General features: G+C 28.8%; 1 protein-coding gene across 10 annotated transcripts in view; it reads right to left on the reverse strand.

Moving 5' to 3' along the window:
• Window positions 1-543: 543 nt before the first annotated feature.
• The window catches only part of LOC129913342 (uncharacterized), a 63,343-nt gene continuing 48,245 nt past the window's right edge, over window positions 544-15,641 (reverse strand). The window contains exons 13-17 of one of the 10 annotated variants that reach the window (XM_055991954.1): window positions 15,231-15,634; window positions 14,930-15,099; window positions 14,659-14,836; window positions 3,997-4,173; window positions 544-1,547 (exon numbers count right to left, since the gene is read on the reverse strand). In XM_055991954.1, the coding sequence (XP_055847929.1) occupies window positions 1,240-1,547; window positions 3,997-4,173; window positions 14,659-14,836; window positions 14,930-15,099; window positions 15,231-15,634 (1,237 nt within the window). In that variant the 3' untranslated portion in view covers window positions 544-1,239. Of the gene's footprint in view, window positions 1,548-3,996; window positions 4,174-8,803; window positions 9,207-14,647; window positions 14,837-14,929; window positions 15,100-15,230; window positions 15,635-15,641 lie in introns of those variants that run through there. The other 9 variants (XM_055991953.1, XM_055991955.1, XM_055991956.1 and 6 more) reach the window with 9 other exon arrangements.

Raw genomic sequence — 15,641 nt, forward strand, 5'->3', positions numbered from 1 at the left:
TAAAATTAGCTGGGTTGTTCGTATTCATCAGTTTTGGATTCCAGCTTACTTATAGATTAATTTAGTAAAATGAAAACTGGTGAACAAAAAGTATACGAGTATGTTATGACTGTGATTCAACAACAAAAAACCTTTCGAACTTATTTTAAAGAACAAATTTTGTATTATTATTAAAATTATTTAAAAACTAACATACTAATGATTTTTTTTATGGGAACATTCCTGAAAATTTTTTTATAACTTTATTTGAGCTTGGAGATATATGAATTTTTTAAAACAATTTCATCAGAAGTGCGCTTAATTAAAAGAATTCAAAATCAATAGTAGATTTATAAAAAAAAAAAGATTAAATTTTCACTGCGAATATAGTTATTATATTTTAAACCAGTAACTTTTTTGTTTTCAATTAAAACAAAGTGTAATTTATTTTTGGTAACAAAAAACTAAAATATTAATTCAATCACTCAAACTTAACAACCTACATAGATGATAAATGTTAATTTTATTCATTTTTGAAATATTATAAATATTCAATGCAAATAAAAATGTTTGCACGATTTTTTTTTAATATTTTCTTCTTTTTAGTTTTTCTTATTATTTTTCACATTTATTTATTTTGTGTCACTTTTTTTTAGTCGTATCAAATATAAAAAACAACAATTTAATTTTTTATTATATTTTGTTTGTTATGAAAATGTACAGTTTCTTTTAATTATATTCTTTTTTTTTTTTTTGTTTCTTTTTCTTGTAAAAACAATTTTTATATTTCTTAGTTTTGTTGTTTTTTTGTTTTTCTTCTATTTATTTATTTTTTTTTGTTTCTTTAAATCGAAGTTTAAAATGAGCTTACCTTGGTATATAATTTATTATTATTTTTTTTTTTGTATCTATTATTTCCTCGGCGCGGCGCTTGTTTTTTTTATCTTTATAACAACTTGCTTTAATTTTTATTAATGTTTTCAGTTGCGTCTGAGTGGGTATCGAAATTTTTTTAATATACATAGTTGGGCGAATAAAAAAAAAATTGTTAAATAATAATGTTATAATATTTATTTATTTTGTATAAATATTTTAAATGTTTTTTTCCTGTTTTTTTTTTTATACAATATTCCGTTTATAATTTTCCTAGGATTGATTAGAATTACGTTTTTTTTTTGCAGTTATTTTAATTCTTATAAAATTAAATAAGAGACATATTATTTTTGTTTTTATATTTCTATGGATTTTCAACAACAATTGTTAAACAGTTTCTAATTGATCAATATGTTCATCGAATCGTATGTCATTTATGAATATATCGGGATTATCCTCATCATCGTCATTGCCATCATCGTCATCGAGGTCAGCGCTCATCATCATACTGATACCCATGCCTCCAAGTCCGAGGCCACTAGCATTGGTGCCGGCTATACAAATATGGGGTGGTGGAGGAACACTTGTTGGTGGAAGGGGGGCTGGTGGAATTATCAAGTTCCCACTGTTAATACCATGAAGGCTTCCTGATAAGCTACCACCACCTTGAAGGTGTCTTCGACTCGAACTTAATCCTGGGAGAGTAAAAAAGAAAGTAGGTAATATTAAAGGGTCAGTTTCCTCTTGAAAAGTAACTTTAGTTAAAATAAAAGTTTAGTTAAAATAAATATACAAATAGAGAGCAATTTGTTAAGCTTTTGTTTGCTTCAAAACCTAAGAATTTGACTATAACGGAAATATGAATATCAAATTTTAAGCAGTCTAAAAAATAAAACTTAGTTGAACGTTTTATTTTTTATTCAAAGAGGGACTAATATTTTGTTCCCACATAAAGTAACAAAACAATTTCATTCACTCAAGTTCAAATTGTATTACTTTACAGGTGTTTACAAAATATTACATGTATTGGCCCAGGGTTGTAAAAAATCATTTTTTTTAAATGCGTTTGTTTTCTATTACAATTTAAAAAAAAAAACTATTTGCTGCAACTGAGAAATATTTGAATTAAACTAAAACTATTTATTGCAAATTAAAAAAAATTGCATTAAAAAAAAAGTTATTGCAACTGAAAAATTTCCTGCATTGAAAAAAAATTCAATGCAAAATGTGTGCATTAAATATTCTTTTTAAATATTCTCGACTTTCTTCCGATTTTTTCTATTTACCTACCTTATATTAGGTTCAATAATAATTATAGTTGAAATAGCTAATGTATGGTCAAATACCCAAAATTGTAAGAAATTCAACGAATATTAAAAAAATTTATTGCACACATTTTGCAATGAACTTTTTTTTTCAATGAAATTGTTTTTTTTTTTGTAATGCAAATATTTTTATTTATAATAAAAATTTTATTTTCAATGCAAATATATTTCAATTGCAATAATAATTTTTTAATACAAAATTTTCTTATTTGCAATAAATATTTTTATTTTTACAACCCTGGTCTTAATACTATTGTGGGTGTGACATAGTAAAATTTCGGATGCGATAATTGGAACTATTTAGTGTGTCCAGCTGTCAAACTATCGGTCAGTTAGCCCGTCGAACTTTTAGTCTGCCAGTGTGTCAGTTTGTTATTTTGTTAGTTTGTCAGTCTGTCAAATCAGTCGTTGTAATCATTTTATTGTCTGTCCTACTGTGGGGTTTTCATAACAGTTTTTCTTATAACCAAAAATAAAATTTTGGAATACTAAATTTTTTTTTTCAAAAAGAGCTTCTTTGAACAATGTCTATTTTTTTATGAAAAAAATGTTTGGGTTGATTGTATCTCTCTTTAGAATCAAATAGGTTGTAGAGGTGCAAAATCATGGGTAGGTACTCCAACTAAATCAAGGATCGATTCGATTAAATCAAATGCAAAAACACGATTTTAGAGGAGATTCAGCATCGAAAAATAACTTTAAAGCATTTGTCTTGTGATTATATTCCACAAACACTCTTTCTCTCCCACGGAAGAAACACCGGTGTACAAAAACATTTTTGAGGATTTTTTGAAACTTGATCATTATTGTAAAACTAAATTTTTTGCCAAGTCTTAAAGACGTGAAGTTAATTATATATACACGGAAAAAAATCCACTACAGCTACAGTCGATTCACAGGATCGTGTATTCTATAACCAAAAAATCCCTGAAAAGGACTTTTTGGTTTCTTAGTGTACAAAACTATGCTAATTATATTTTGTTTATTTGTTTTGGTTTTGTTTTGTGTCAGATTTGTATTAAATTATTTTTTGTTTTTTATAATATTTTAAAAGTAAACAGGCTTCGTTAATATTGTTTTGATTCTTATTTGAAAAGAATTTTTCTGCATTTTTTCTGTTTATTATTCACACATCAGAGAATATGGAGAGATTTTACAGTTCCAAACGTGAAGATTTTAGCACTGGTTTCCGCTGATTTTGCTAATTTCGATGAGCTCCTGGTTCATTGCATGATGGCTGCCACCAATGAAAACACACGTGTTTAATTGGGGGTCGCCCCACTCATTAAAAATGGATAAGAGTCCCAAGCGTCCTCTATCAATGCATATGAAGTATCACTCCATATTATGTACATATTCTCTAAGATTCACACTGACGACAAGAAAATGAACATTTAATTAATTTCGATTATAGTTAGTAAGCATCTAGGCCACTGTGACGTATACGTGCCCTTTTTTTTATTTTTAAACTACATATGCAAGAGAAGGGGAAGACTTAAAAGAAGACGATTGATCAATCTAGAAATTTAGTTTGTTAATAATTAGAAATAATTCAATAATTGCCAATACAACTTATGATTACAACAACAACAGTAATTTAAATTAAAATTCTTAGCAAAATAAAAAAAAAATTGCTACTATTACTAAAAAAGATAAGCCAATGAGGGGTTCATACATATATTTTTTTTTTACAAAAATTATATACATAAATGTATTATAATTTATATTTATATGGGAAAAATTTCTTTGAACTTAAAAAAAAATAAAATTGAAATACCGTATGAAAAAATAAATACGGGTAAAGAAAATTATTAACCACCTGTGGCACTAGTTGTTGAATCATAATGTCCTGTATTTCGATGTAGTCCTAGTTGTCGGTGTCGGCGTTTTTTTTGGCGATGACAAAGTGTGCATAGGAGACAAATTAGGAACGAGACGGCGACCATGCTGATTATAATTAGAACGCCGTGATCCTCTTTGGGAGCTTCCATGATACCTGTTGTTTTTTTTTTTTTTTTGTCATTCCGTGTGGATTAATTCATCAAAGCGATTATTGAATTTCCGTAGAAGAAAATATAACGAACAGATAAAATGTACAAGAAAATATTCAAAATTAGTTATGTTTGTTTCATAATAAGAAAAAGCGCAAATCAAAAATATATAGTTTTTTTTAATATTCATTTGAAACTAAAAAATTATATAGAAATAAAATTTTGTGCATCATAACTTTTAAATGAAGTTACGATAATAATGTTCTGTAAAATTTTGATTTGGTTAAAAATTTTGGATGTGAAATTAATGTAATATATTTTTTTTTTTGATTATATTTTAAGTGTTTTTATAATTCATATGCACTAGAGTTATGTGTATTACATAAAATTATTTTTGTGTGGGTGTGTGTGGTTTTTTTTTTCTTCGATGAAAAAAAAAAAATAAATAGATTTAGATCCAATAAGCAAATTTAAAACTGATTTAATGCATTTTATTTTATTTCTTGAGATTTTAATTTAATTCTAAAATTTGAAATTATTGGTGCGAGAGATTGCAGCTAAAGGAATGAAAATGCTAAAGTTTGCAAGAGTGATTGCTTAAGTGTTTTAAAAAAGTATGAAAGCTAAAATCATAAGCTTTAGTGAATATACACATTATTATTATGATTGTTTCAATAGAGACAAGATACTATTTTCAACATTCAACAAGCAATTCAAAACAAAAGAAAATAATAAGATAATAATAAATTTATGTGGAAACTAAAAAAAAAACACGTGGATGCAAACTTAAAAATGGTATACGAACATTAAAGCTTCGGTCAGATAGAGTTTAGCTTTAGACAATGCTTAATTTTGGTCAACAAAGTATGATTTTAGGTTTTGCAACTCCGGGGTGAACCTTTTTGTCTATCGATTTTATCGAACCTTTAGTCGAAAGTCAGCTAACTCAATAGTATCATCAAATCTTGCAGAAGAATTTTTTTATGAAACATATTCCATCGTGTTACAACGAGACGAGATCCGGCCGTCAGTTTTGTCATTATTTGAGTCGTTAGTTAAGTCGTATTACGAGATTTTTTTAAATATTTAAAGTTCAACTATATTTCGTACTCCAATTGGGTGGTAATTCTAATTAAATAGGTACACATAAATATATTAATTTATTTTTTTTTAAACTTAAGGAAGTTTAGGTAGTCTCCAAATCCATCGAATAAGAAATCAAAAGAAATGACTCTTTAGACTCTATTCATAATTGAAAACCAAAAGTTCGTAGGAGTTCAGTTTGCTGAATTATTTACAATCGAAATATTTTTTTTCTTTCATTCGGAGGCAGAAAGTTCCGAAACAAGTTTTGGTTTACAGATATGAGATGATCACAGTGAACATGTCTTTGCATTCAGCTAAAAAATATACAAATTAGTTTTTTTAAGATTTTCAAAAAATTATCCAAGGGGTACCTCTTGTCTAAAAAAAAGGATTTTTCAAAATTTGTCACCAAATCCATCAAATGGGACATCTAAAGAAAGGACTCTTAAGAATCTATTCATAACTGAAAACCAAAAGTTTGTAGGAGTTCGGGTTGCTGAATTATTTGCAATCGAAATATTTTTTTTTCTTGCGGAAGCATATATTTTCGGATCAAAGTCCCGAAACAAGTTTTGGTTTATAGATATGAGATCACAGTGAACAAGCCTTAGCATTCAGCTAAAAAAGATACAAATTTGTTTTTTTAAGATTTTCGAAAATTATCCAAGGGGTACCCCTTGTCTAAAAAAAAAGGATTTTTCATAAATTTTCTCCGAATCCAACAAATGGGACATCAAAAGAAAGGACTCTTTAGACTTTATTCATAACTGAAAACCAAAAGTTTGTAGGAGTTCGGGTTGCTGAATTATTTCGGAAGCATATATTTTCGGATCAAAGTCCCGAAACAAGTTTTGGTTTACAGATATGAGATCACAGTGAATAGGCATTTGCATTCAGCTAAAAAAGATACAAATTTGTTTTTTTAAGATTTTCGAAAACTATCCAAGGGCTACCCCTTGTCTAAAAAAAAAGGATTTTTCATAAATTTTCTCCGAATCCAACAAATGGGACATCAAAAGAAAGGACTCTTTAGACTTTATTCATAACTGAAAACCAAAAGTTTGTAGGAGTTCGGGTTGCTGAATTATTTCGGAAGCATATATTTTCGGATCAAAGTCCCGAAACAAGTTTTGGTTTACAGATATGAGATCACAGTGAATAGGCATTTGCATTCAGCTAAAAAAGATACAAATTTGTTTTTTTAAGATTTTCGAAAACTATCCAAGGGCTACCCCTTGTCTAAAAAAAAGGATTTTTCATAAATTTTCTCCGAATCCAACAAATGGGACATCAAAAGAAAGGACTCCTTAGAATTTATTCATAACTGAAAACCAAAAGTGTGTAGGAGTTCGGGTTGCTGAATTATTTGCAATAGAAATATTTTTTTTTCTTTCGGAAGCATATATTTTCGAATCAAAGTCCCGAAACAAGTTTTGGTTTATAGATATGAGATCACAGTGAATAGGCCTTTGCATTCAGCTAAAAAAGATACAAATTTGTTTTTTTTTTTTAAGATTTTCGAAAATTATCCAAGGGGTACCTACATACCCCTTGTCTAAAAAAAAGGATTTTTCATAAATTTTCTCCAAATCGAACAAATGGGACATCAAAAGAAAGGACTCTTTAGACTTTATTCATAACTGGAAACCAAAAGTGTGTAGGAGTTCGGGTTGCTGAATTATTTGCAATCGAAATATTTTTTTTTTTTTCGAAAGCATATATTTTCAAAGTCCCGAAACAAGTTTTGGTTTATAGATAAGAGATCACAGTGAACAGGCCTTAGCCTGAAGAGAGTCCTTAGACTCTATTCATAACTGAAAACCAAAAGTGTGTAGGAGTTCGGGTTGCTGAATTATTTGCAATCGAAATATTTTTTTTTTTCGGAAGCATATATTTTCGGATCAAAGTCCCGAAACAAGTTTTGGTTTATAGATAAGAGATCACAGTGAACAGGCCTTAGCATTCAGCTAAAAAAGATACAAATTTATTTATTTCTTTCAAGATTTTCGAAAATTATCCAAGGGGTAGGTACCCCTTGTCTAAAAAAAAGGATTTTTTATAAATTTTTTCCGAATCCAACAAATGGGACATCTAAAGAAAGGACTCTTAAGACTCTATTCATAACTGAAAACCAAAAGTTTGTAGGAGTTCGGGTTGCTGAATTATTTCGGAAGCATATATTTTCGGATCAAAGTCCCGAATTAAGTTTTGGTTTACAGATATGAGATCACAGTGAATAGGCATTTGCATTCAGCTAAAAAAGATACAAATTTGTTTTTTTAAGATTTTCGAAAACTATCCAAGGGCTACCCCTTGTCTAAAAAAACAGGATTTTTCATAAATTTTCTCCGAATCCAACAAATGGGACATCAAAAGAAATAACTCTTTAGACTCTATTCATAACTGAAAACCAAAAGTGTGTAGGAGTTCGGGTTGCTGAATTATTTGCAATCGAAATATTTTTTTTTTTCTTTTGGAAGCATATATTTTCGGATCAAAGTCCCGAAACAAGTTTTGGTTTATAGATATGAGATCACAGTGAACAGGTCTTTGCATTCAGCTAAAAAAGATAAAAATTAGTTTTTTAAGATTTTCGAAAATAGACGAAGAATCAAAAGTAAAGGACAAACCTAGGGACACGATTTCATCAATACTAACTTTAAAAAATTCAATTTTCAAAAAATTTTCAAAAAAAAATTGGAAAGTCCCAGAACTAATCCGCAAACAACCTGGAACAACTTTCATAAATCGACACCTTATAAAAAATCTAAGTGTTGGTTTGTGCGCTTATAATAAAACAACATAAAGTCCAATCAACTTTATTCTTTTTGCATGCTCTCTGTATTTGTTAGGGGAAGGTTTATTTAAAAAAAAAAATCAAAAATAAATTTTGTTAAGAAAATAGCTCTGGTAGGTATCTGTTGGAGTTATCATTTCTGTACCAAACACCACAGATACATACCTACATATATTAAAATAAGTAGGTAATAAAAGCATTACGAGTTTATAAATATTTTTAGAATTAAGTAAGTTTAATTCTATGGTCCCTTTAATATAGGTAAGTATATAATTTCACTAAACGGTAACCCACTCGTTTTTAGTCCTGGTCTAACTAACATAAAGTATTATTGAGTTTTTCCAACGTTGGAAATAATTTATTATCTAATTATCCTGAATTTTGGGATGATTGAAAATCATGAAAAAAATTAAAAAAAATTATAACCAACAAAGCCATTAAATCTTTAACGATACACTTGATCTAAGATGAATACTGATTTAGCTGCTATCTTATATGAAATATATAAGTTCTAGGCGTGTTTGTGTACTAAATTTGTTCTTAAATGTGTAAAATACAAACAAAAAAAACTGTTTAAATGTGTGTGTTTGTGAACGAGGAAGTACATAGGTATTCTACTATTGAGGCTACTCAACTAAAATATGGTTTAAACTATAAACATTTGTTTTTAATGTACTAATAATATAATTTGCTGGTTTGGTGTTGTTTATGTAAACTTATAGCTATATAAGTTAATGTTTTAGACTCACATGTTTTAATATGTTTAACATTTTTTAAACGATTTATTGGGATATTTCGTTTTTGTTAAGTCTTGCATTTATTTTATTTTTTTGTTTTTCATTTTTGTTTTCTTTTTAATTAGTTTAGATATTTATGTTATTTTTTTTTTCTCTTTATTAAAAAAATTTTATCTCCTTCGCTTATGTGTTTTTTAGCAGATTTTAAAAGATTATAGATAATATAATCAATCCAGAAAAAGGATTACTAAAGGATAATTTATTATAGACTGGATTTTCGAAAAATAAAATTACTAAGGTAATGATTGCAGCCATTTTTTTGTTTGTAATTTCTAAAACAGCGCGAAGAATTGTGCTGTCCAAAATGCTAAGCAGAGGAGTTGTATAATTATTGGCAATGAAAGATTACTTCCGCCGCCTGACACACGTTGATGTTTTATTTTAGTTTGTTTTTAAGTTATGTAGTTTTCAAATTAAAAATGGAAAGAGAAGAGAGAGAAAAGGAAATATTTGTAAGTATTGTTTTTTTTTTTTTTTGTAAAAAAGGATGCATAATTATTTTTTTTTTTTAATACAAATAATAAAAGAATTTGAAATAAAAATAAATTAAATTATTTAAGCTGGTAAAAAAGTGTGTTTAATTTATTTATTATTTACATTATCGATCAAGCTATAATTTAGCTTGAGAAAGAAGTGGAGTTTAATAATATAACATCTTATTTACAGTTATATAATTTACTACAAAGGAATAATAAAGAGCGGCTAAACCCATTTGATATTGACCTAGTTTCTTACTACTTGTTAATAATTTTTGCAAAGCTCGATCAGATCGATCGGAAGCTCGAAGATTTTATTCGACCCAAACGCTTTATAAAACCTTTATCAGAACGGAGTAACGTCTTAGTTTGTTCTGTTCTTTTAAAAACATTTATAAATTTGAAAATACCTATATGAACTTAAATTCACCACTGTTTTTTTTTTTTTTTTTTTTGTTAAATTAAACATTTTTTGAATTCTAAGCTACATTTCAAGGCCATACAATTTAATATTGGGTGCGACGTTATATTGGATATAGTTTTTTTTCCATTTTTAAAATAAAACATGAAACGTTCATTTGTTTGCAAGAAGTTCCATGTTTAATTTAAAAAAAAAAGAGGAAAAACCAGCCCAAAAGTTAAAGTTCTGCCATAAAGAGATTCTCTTACTAAATACATACATCAAAAAAAATGAATGTAAATTCAACAGTAAAAATGCAATATAAGTTTAATTTTAATGGTTAAAAAATTTCTAAGAGATAGCTTAACTAAAAATTTCCAATTTATGTAAAAACCGACAATTACTCTAAAATTTTCCAAAAAAAAAATAGGTACTTTTTAATACTATGGTAAGGTACCAGAGTTTAGAAAAATAGTACTGAATCCCGTTGGTCTGGGCGGGATTTCGTTATTGGCCTCTTTAACATCAGTTTTCATTTTGGGCTGTGCTCGACGAGATATCTTTACACTGGATTTCGGTACTTTCCCGGAAAAAAACTACTACAAAATGAGTTTAAAAGTTTTCAATAATGCACTTTTTGTAGCAAAAAGTGTAGTTATAAATTTATTGTTTTATCTTATATAATTTTTCAGCTTAAATAAATTAAATATTCATCTGATAATTTAAGTACATGCAACCTCTTCTTTTTGCCTTAATTTGTTTTTATTTTTGATAAATTGGCGAACAAATTGGTGTGAAAAGATTAAATAAAACCTTATAAGCTGAACAAATTTAGGAATTCAGGTATTAAAGAAAAAATTATACTTGAAACTAATTACGAATGAGTATTTCTGTATCCACATAATAAAAATGTCAAAAATATGTAAAATAGATACTGTAGATATATAAATAAGGATTAAACAAAAAAAAAAAAGAAAACAAAAAATATATATCATCGTGCTGCAAACTACGAAAAGTTTAAATATAGATCATTTACTACAACATGTCTTTTTTTTTTAATAATATTCTTATTTATCATTTTTAAAGAAAATTTTGCCAAAAAAGAAAATATTTAAACTTGTGTTTTGAAATAATTAAGACAGTATATTGATTTATACATATATATGTTTAAAAATATTATATACAACATATAATATATTTATAAGTATTTATTAAGTGTTCGTCGGGTTCAAGTTTTTTTCTGGTAATTAAACAAAATGTTAGTTTAATAAATATATGAACAAAATTATAACCATTAAAAATAAGATGAATTAAAAAAAAAAAAGAATAACTACCGAATTTCAATTAAAAGTCCCTTTTTTGAAATTCTTTCGTTGTTATTTGCATTTATATTTTTTATTTGAAAATATGTAAGTCCTTATAGAACTGAAATAATTTGCAGAAATTGGCATTGTACCTATACACACTAAAGGGGTCCTAATATTTATACAGTAATGTACAGAATTTTGAACAGGACCCTTTTACAGCAAGAACTTGTCAACTACAGGAAAGATTTCCATAAAAATTTGCTTAAAAAAAATTGCTACAAAATTTGATCCACCAACAAGCAGTTCGTTCAATTTTGATTGAAAAGCAGAAAATAGAAAATCAGATGTTATTTACACGTGCGTTCTGCGAACTTCGAAGTAGTCAAATTGATAGCAGTTTCTATTGACTATACTCTTTTTGAGCAATATGTATTTTATTATTCAACATAAAAGAATTTCAAAAAAGGGTGCAAACTGAAAACAGTAAAATTTTTGAGTTAATTTTAAACAAAAATTTTATTTTAAATCACAAATTTAGTCACAAGGACCAATACGATTTGTTGCCTCAAATCGAAATTTTTCGTTAAGGTAATTAAAAAAAAAAAAAAAAAACAATAATGTATTCGTTTAACATAACAACATTTTTTTAAATTATTTTAGAATTTGAAACAAAATTTCTCACATGTCAAATCTTCTCTCGATTATGCTAATAATTTACTTTGATTCTTAGTAACTTCTTTTAACTTCATAGCTGCGCTAGAAAGGCAACTATTTACAATAGTAGAGTGAACAAAATGCACCACTAGGTCGCATGAACTTGCTATTAAACACATATAGATTAAAAATGTTGGTTTTATTTAAATTTTTTTGTTGACTTTGAATTTTAATAAACAATATTCTTTAAGATAACAATAAATATATTTATAGAAGTTTTGAGCAAGTTCTGTTGAGCCCTTACACACGAAAAACCAAAATATACCTACGTATGTACACTGTACATACGTAGGTATATTTTGGTACATTGTACAGTCAGTCACAAAAGTAAGTATACAGCCCTATTTTTGCTTTACCAAGAGTGTGTAGAGAAAACTAATAGGCTTTTTTAAACTTGCTTTGTAAAATTAAAAATTTGCTGTATACTTACTTTTGTGACAGATATAATGTCAATTTGAAAAAAAAAAAGAGAAAACATAAAAATCCACTTTAAATGGAATTGCTTGACGCGCTCAGGCAGTCGACGCAACTGATTCAGTGCTTTTTTTAGGTCGCAATATTAAGAAGATCTTTGAGGAATTTATCGAAGATGAAAGATGATGAGAAGCTCTGAAGATTAATGTTGTTTTCGATTGGCTCTCCGGAAGCGTCCGGAATCATTCAGAAGCCCTCTAAAAGTGTTTTGTTCGCACGAATATGACAGACAGAACGCTTCTCAAAATAAAAATTCTCTCCTTGATTTCAAAACAGAATTCACTCAAAATCACTAACATTTAAATAAATTGAACGTCAAACCAAATTTCCTAGTAAAAAAGCAAACAATTTTTATTTGATTATTCACCAATACAAATATAAAATTTCAGAATTGAGTGGAAGCGATTCAAAGTGTTTTATTGGATTTCAGAATGAGTGAATGCTTGAGTGAAACCAATCGAAAACGACATAACTCTTTATGGATTATTGTTTGAGTATTCAAAACATGATAGATATGGATCATTGTTTGATAAATTCAAGTCAAATCTTGATATACGTACATATATGGAGTAAATCAAAGTCTGAACATTACCGCTTTAGACATTATCTAGTCATCAAGATACAAGTTCAGCTCTAGCTGAATTTCCTTCTACGTCCGCTATATGTGCTAAAATTTTGAAATCAAACCGATGACATTCTCTAGAAGCAATACTGAAAACAATGACACAAATGAGATATGAAAATAAATGTGCCAGTTCTTGCATTTAAACAATTGGACTATAATTCCGAACGGCCAGCTTAGATATAACAATTTGCATAGAGTTTTGACCCGCTTCAATCAAGGTTTTGGGTCTGTTCCGATGCTTCATTGTCTTTGTGTAGACAAAAGGTTGTGTCCTACAAAAATGGTTGGCATAACCTTACTTGACAATATATACTACCTAAACCACAAATGATCACATGGGTTTCTCATATTCAACAAAAACAGAGTTCCCGAAAGAATAAAGGCATTTTTGCAACAAAAGGAAAACACACGAAATATTGGAAAAATGGTGGTCTCCTCTATCGTTATCAATTTTTGTTGACTTTGTCTCTTTAAAAAAAAATCTTAGTGGCATAATGTTTTATACAACCGTAATAATACTGTACTGTACAGAAAAAATAAAATAAAATCAGTTTTTAGAGTTCTAGTTAAAGAATTAAAATTTTTGAAAACTTTCAATTACTTTCAATGGCCAATTACTGTACTTTTGATACTTTTCACACGTCATTGAATTTGCTGACACACCTAAGAAGCCGTGGTAGTTTGGGAACTGTCAGATCAAATCGAGTACCAAAAATCAAAGTGTTGAACGAAAATTTCAGTGAAAATATTCCAACGAATATGTTGGTAATGCTTACTGCATAGATATACTAGACAACCCTACAAGTCTTTGCGAGGAGACAGTAAAAACAGTTGCAAAATCATTGGGCATGATTTCGAACGAAACAAAAAAACCGAACTTCATTACTAGTACCACTACTCCGAAAGCTAAAGAAGCATTATTTTCTAAATCTACAGGTTCGGTATTACAACGAGGGCCATCGGTGCATTTTCCACGAACGCAAAGGCAGAAAGCCGGTAATGTACGTCAGAAACACAGGCATTTTTCACGAAATGTAAATTGACTCCGCAATTCAACCACAAAGTAGTGTAAATAACCACAAAGCAGTGAAAACTGCTATAAATAAAAAATTCAAGCTTACTTCAAATATAAAAACGTACTACGTACATATCAGAGTTCGGGGAACGATAAAATTTAATACGTTCGCGATCGAAAAATTCAACCAAATTTCAAATTTTATTTTTCGGATCTTTGAAAATGAAATTTGTGTACGACATTCATATTTCCATAAAATTTTATAAAAATTCAATCATTTTTGCTATAGATAAAATTTTAAAAATCAAAGAAATAGTTTTCGAAATATTTCTGAATATTTTTGAGGTTATTTAAAAAAATGATCCAAGTAAAAGCCAGCGATCTTCCAATTTGTCTACAAGTTTTAGATTATTTTTTTTTTAGATAAGATCTTAAAAGATAACACAACTTTTTACAATCTTCTTAAAGCTTTTTGAAGTCGATCATACCTACTTCTAATTTTCGTTGTAAATAGTTGCTTCGAAAAAGTCTTAAATTTGATTTATAAGAAGGTACTGAATATTGTAAATTGTAGTATAGTCGAGAGTAGCTCTTAAAATTTCGTTTTATCTAATTCCCATTTTTATAAAAAAAAATAAAATATAATAATAATAAAAATAATAATAATAATAAATAAAAATTTAAATAAAAAATACCAACTCAAGTATATTTTTTTTTTTAAATATCGAAAAAGGCTTAAAGTAAAAATAATAAAAATTAAAAAAATTGAACTGAACCGTTCGACTCACTCACGACTCACAGTGCATTTCGTCACTATCGTCGCCAGGACCGCAATTTTTGATGCCATCACATCTCAATTTATCCGATATGCAGTATCCAATATTGCATTGGAAATGATATGCTGATTCGCATAGTAATCCAATGGCTGGCGGTCCTGGGCCAGAATCTTGTATTTCTGTCCACACAATACGGAAGCCCTAAAAAAGTTATGAAAACAAAATACATTAAATTAAATCCTTCAAATATCCTCTCAAAATGTATGGAGCTTATTAAAATTCACTACTTCTCACCTGTGCACCGATAGTTTTGTCCGTAGTTGTGAAACTTATTCTAGCCGATTGACCCGTTGATATATAATGCCAGTGTTCCGTAGGTGGTTTTTCACCACACAATTCAATAGGTGCCGCCTCTGAATCTACATTTGTCCACATCCTTAGTACTGCAGCAGGACATCCCCGAGCTATATTAATTCAAAAAAAAAACAATGACAAAACGAAACAATAGAGAAACATGGTTATTAGTCCTGAAACTAAAATTTAAAAAAGTGGCAACACTGGTGACGATTCGAACCAATGTGCCCAGCCCACCTACCCATTGGATCACCTTCCACCGAAAAGTGTTCGAAATTTATAGACAATTTGTAACCAGGACGAGCTGTCATATACCAGTTGCATGCCATGGAAGCCAAGCCCTTTGCTGGACTCTTATAATTGCTGGGATAGTGCGGCGATGTTATAATACCAGAGTCTTCGTTGGAAAAATTGCCACCACAATCGCCGACCTCAGATTTGGAGGTTTCGAAGAAATAGCGAGCTTTGAAACCGCTGGCCACATTTTCTTGATCGGTATGCAACGTGATTCTCAGACCAACCGCACCCCTAGGGCTCTCGACGGGGCCGGGCGCTGTTAGACCACAATATCGACCAAGAAAGCGGTCATTGTTATCTCTATATATGACATATATTTCCAGCCAGTCTTCAAAGCAAGCCGACGCGCTAACAT

The sequence above is a fragment of the Episyrphus balteatus genome, chromosome 3, assembly GCF_945859705.1.
Source record: "Episyrphus balteatus chromosome 3, idEpiBalt1.1, whole genome shotgun sequence".
In the NCBI taxonomy this organism is placed as follows: Eukaryota; Metazoa; Arthropoda; class Insecta; order Diptera; family Syrphidae; genus Episyrphus; species Episyrphus balteatus.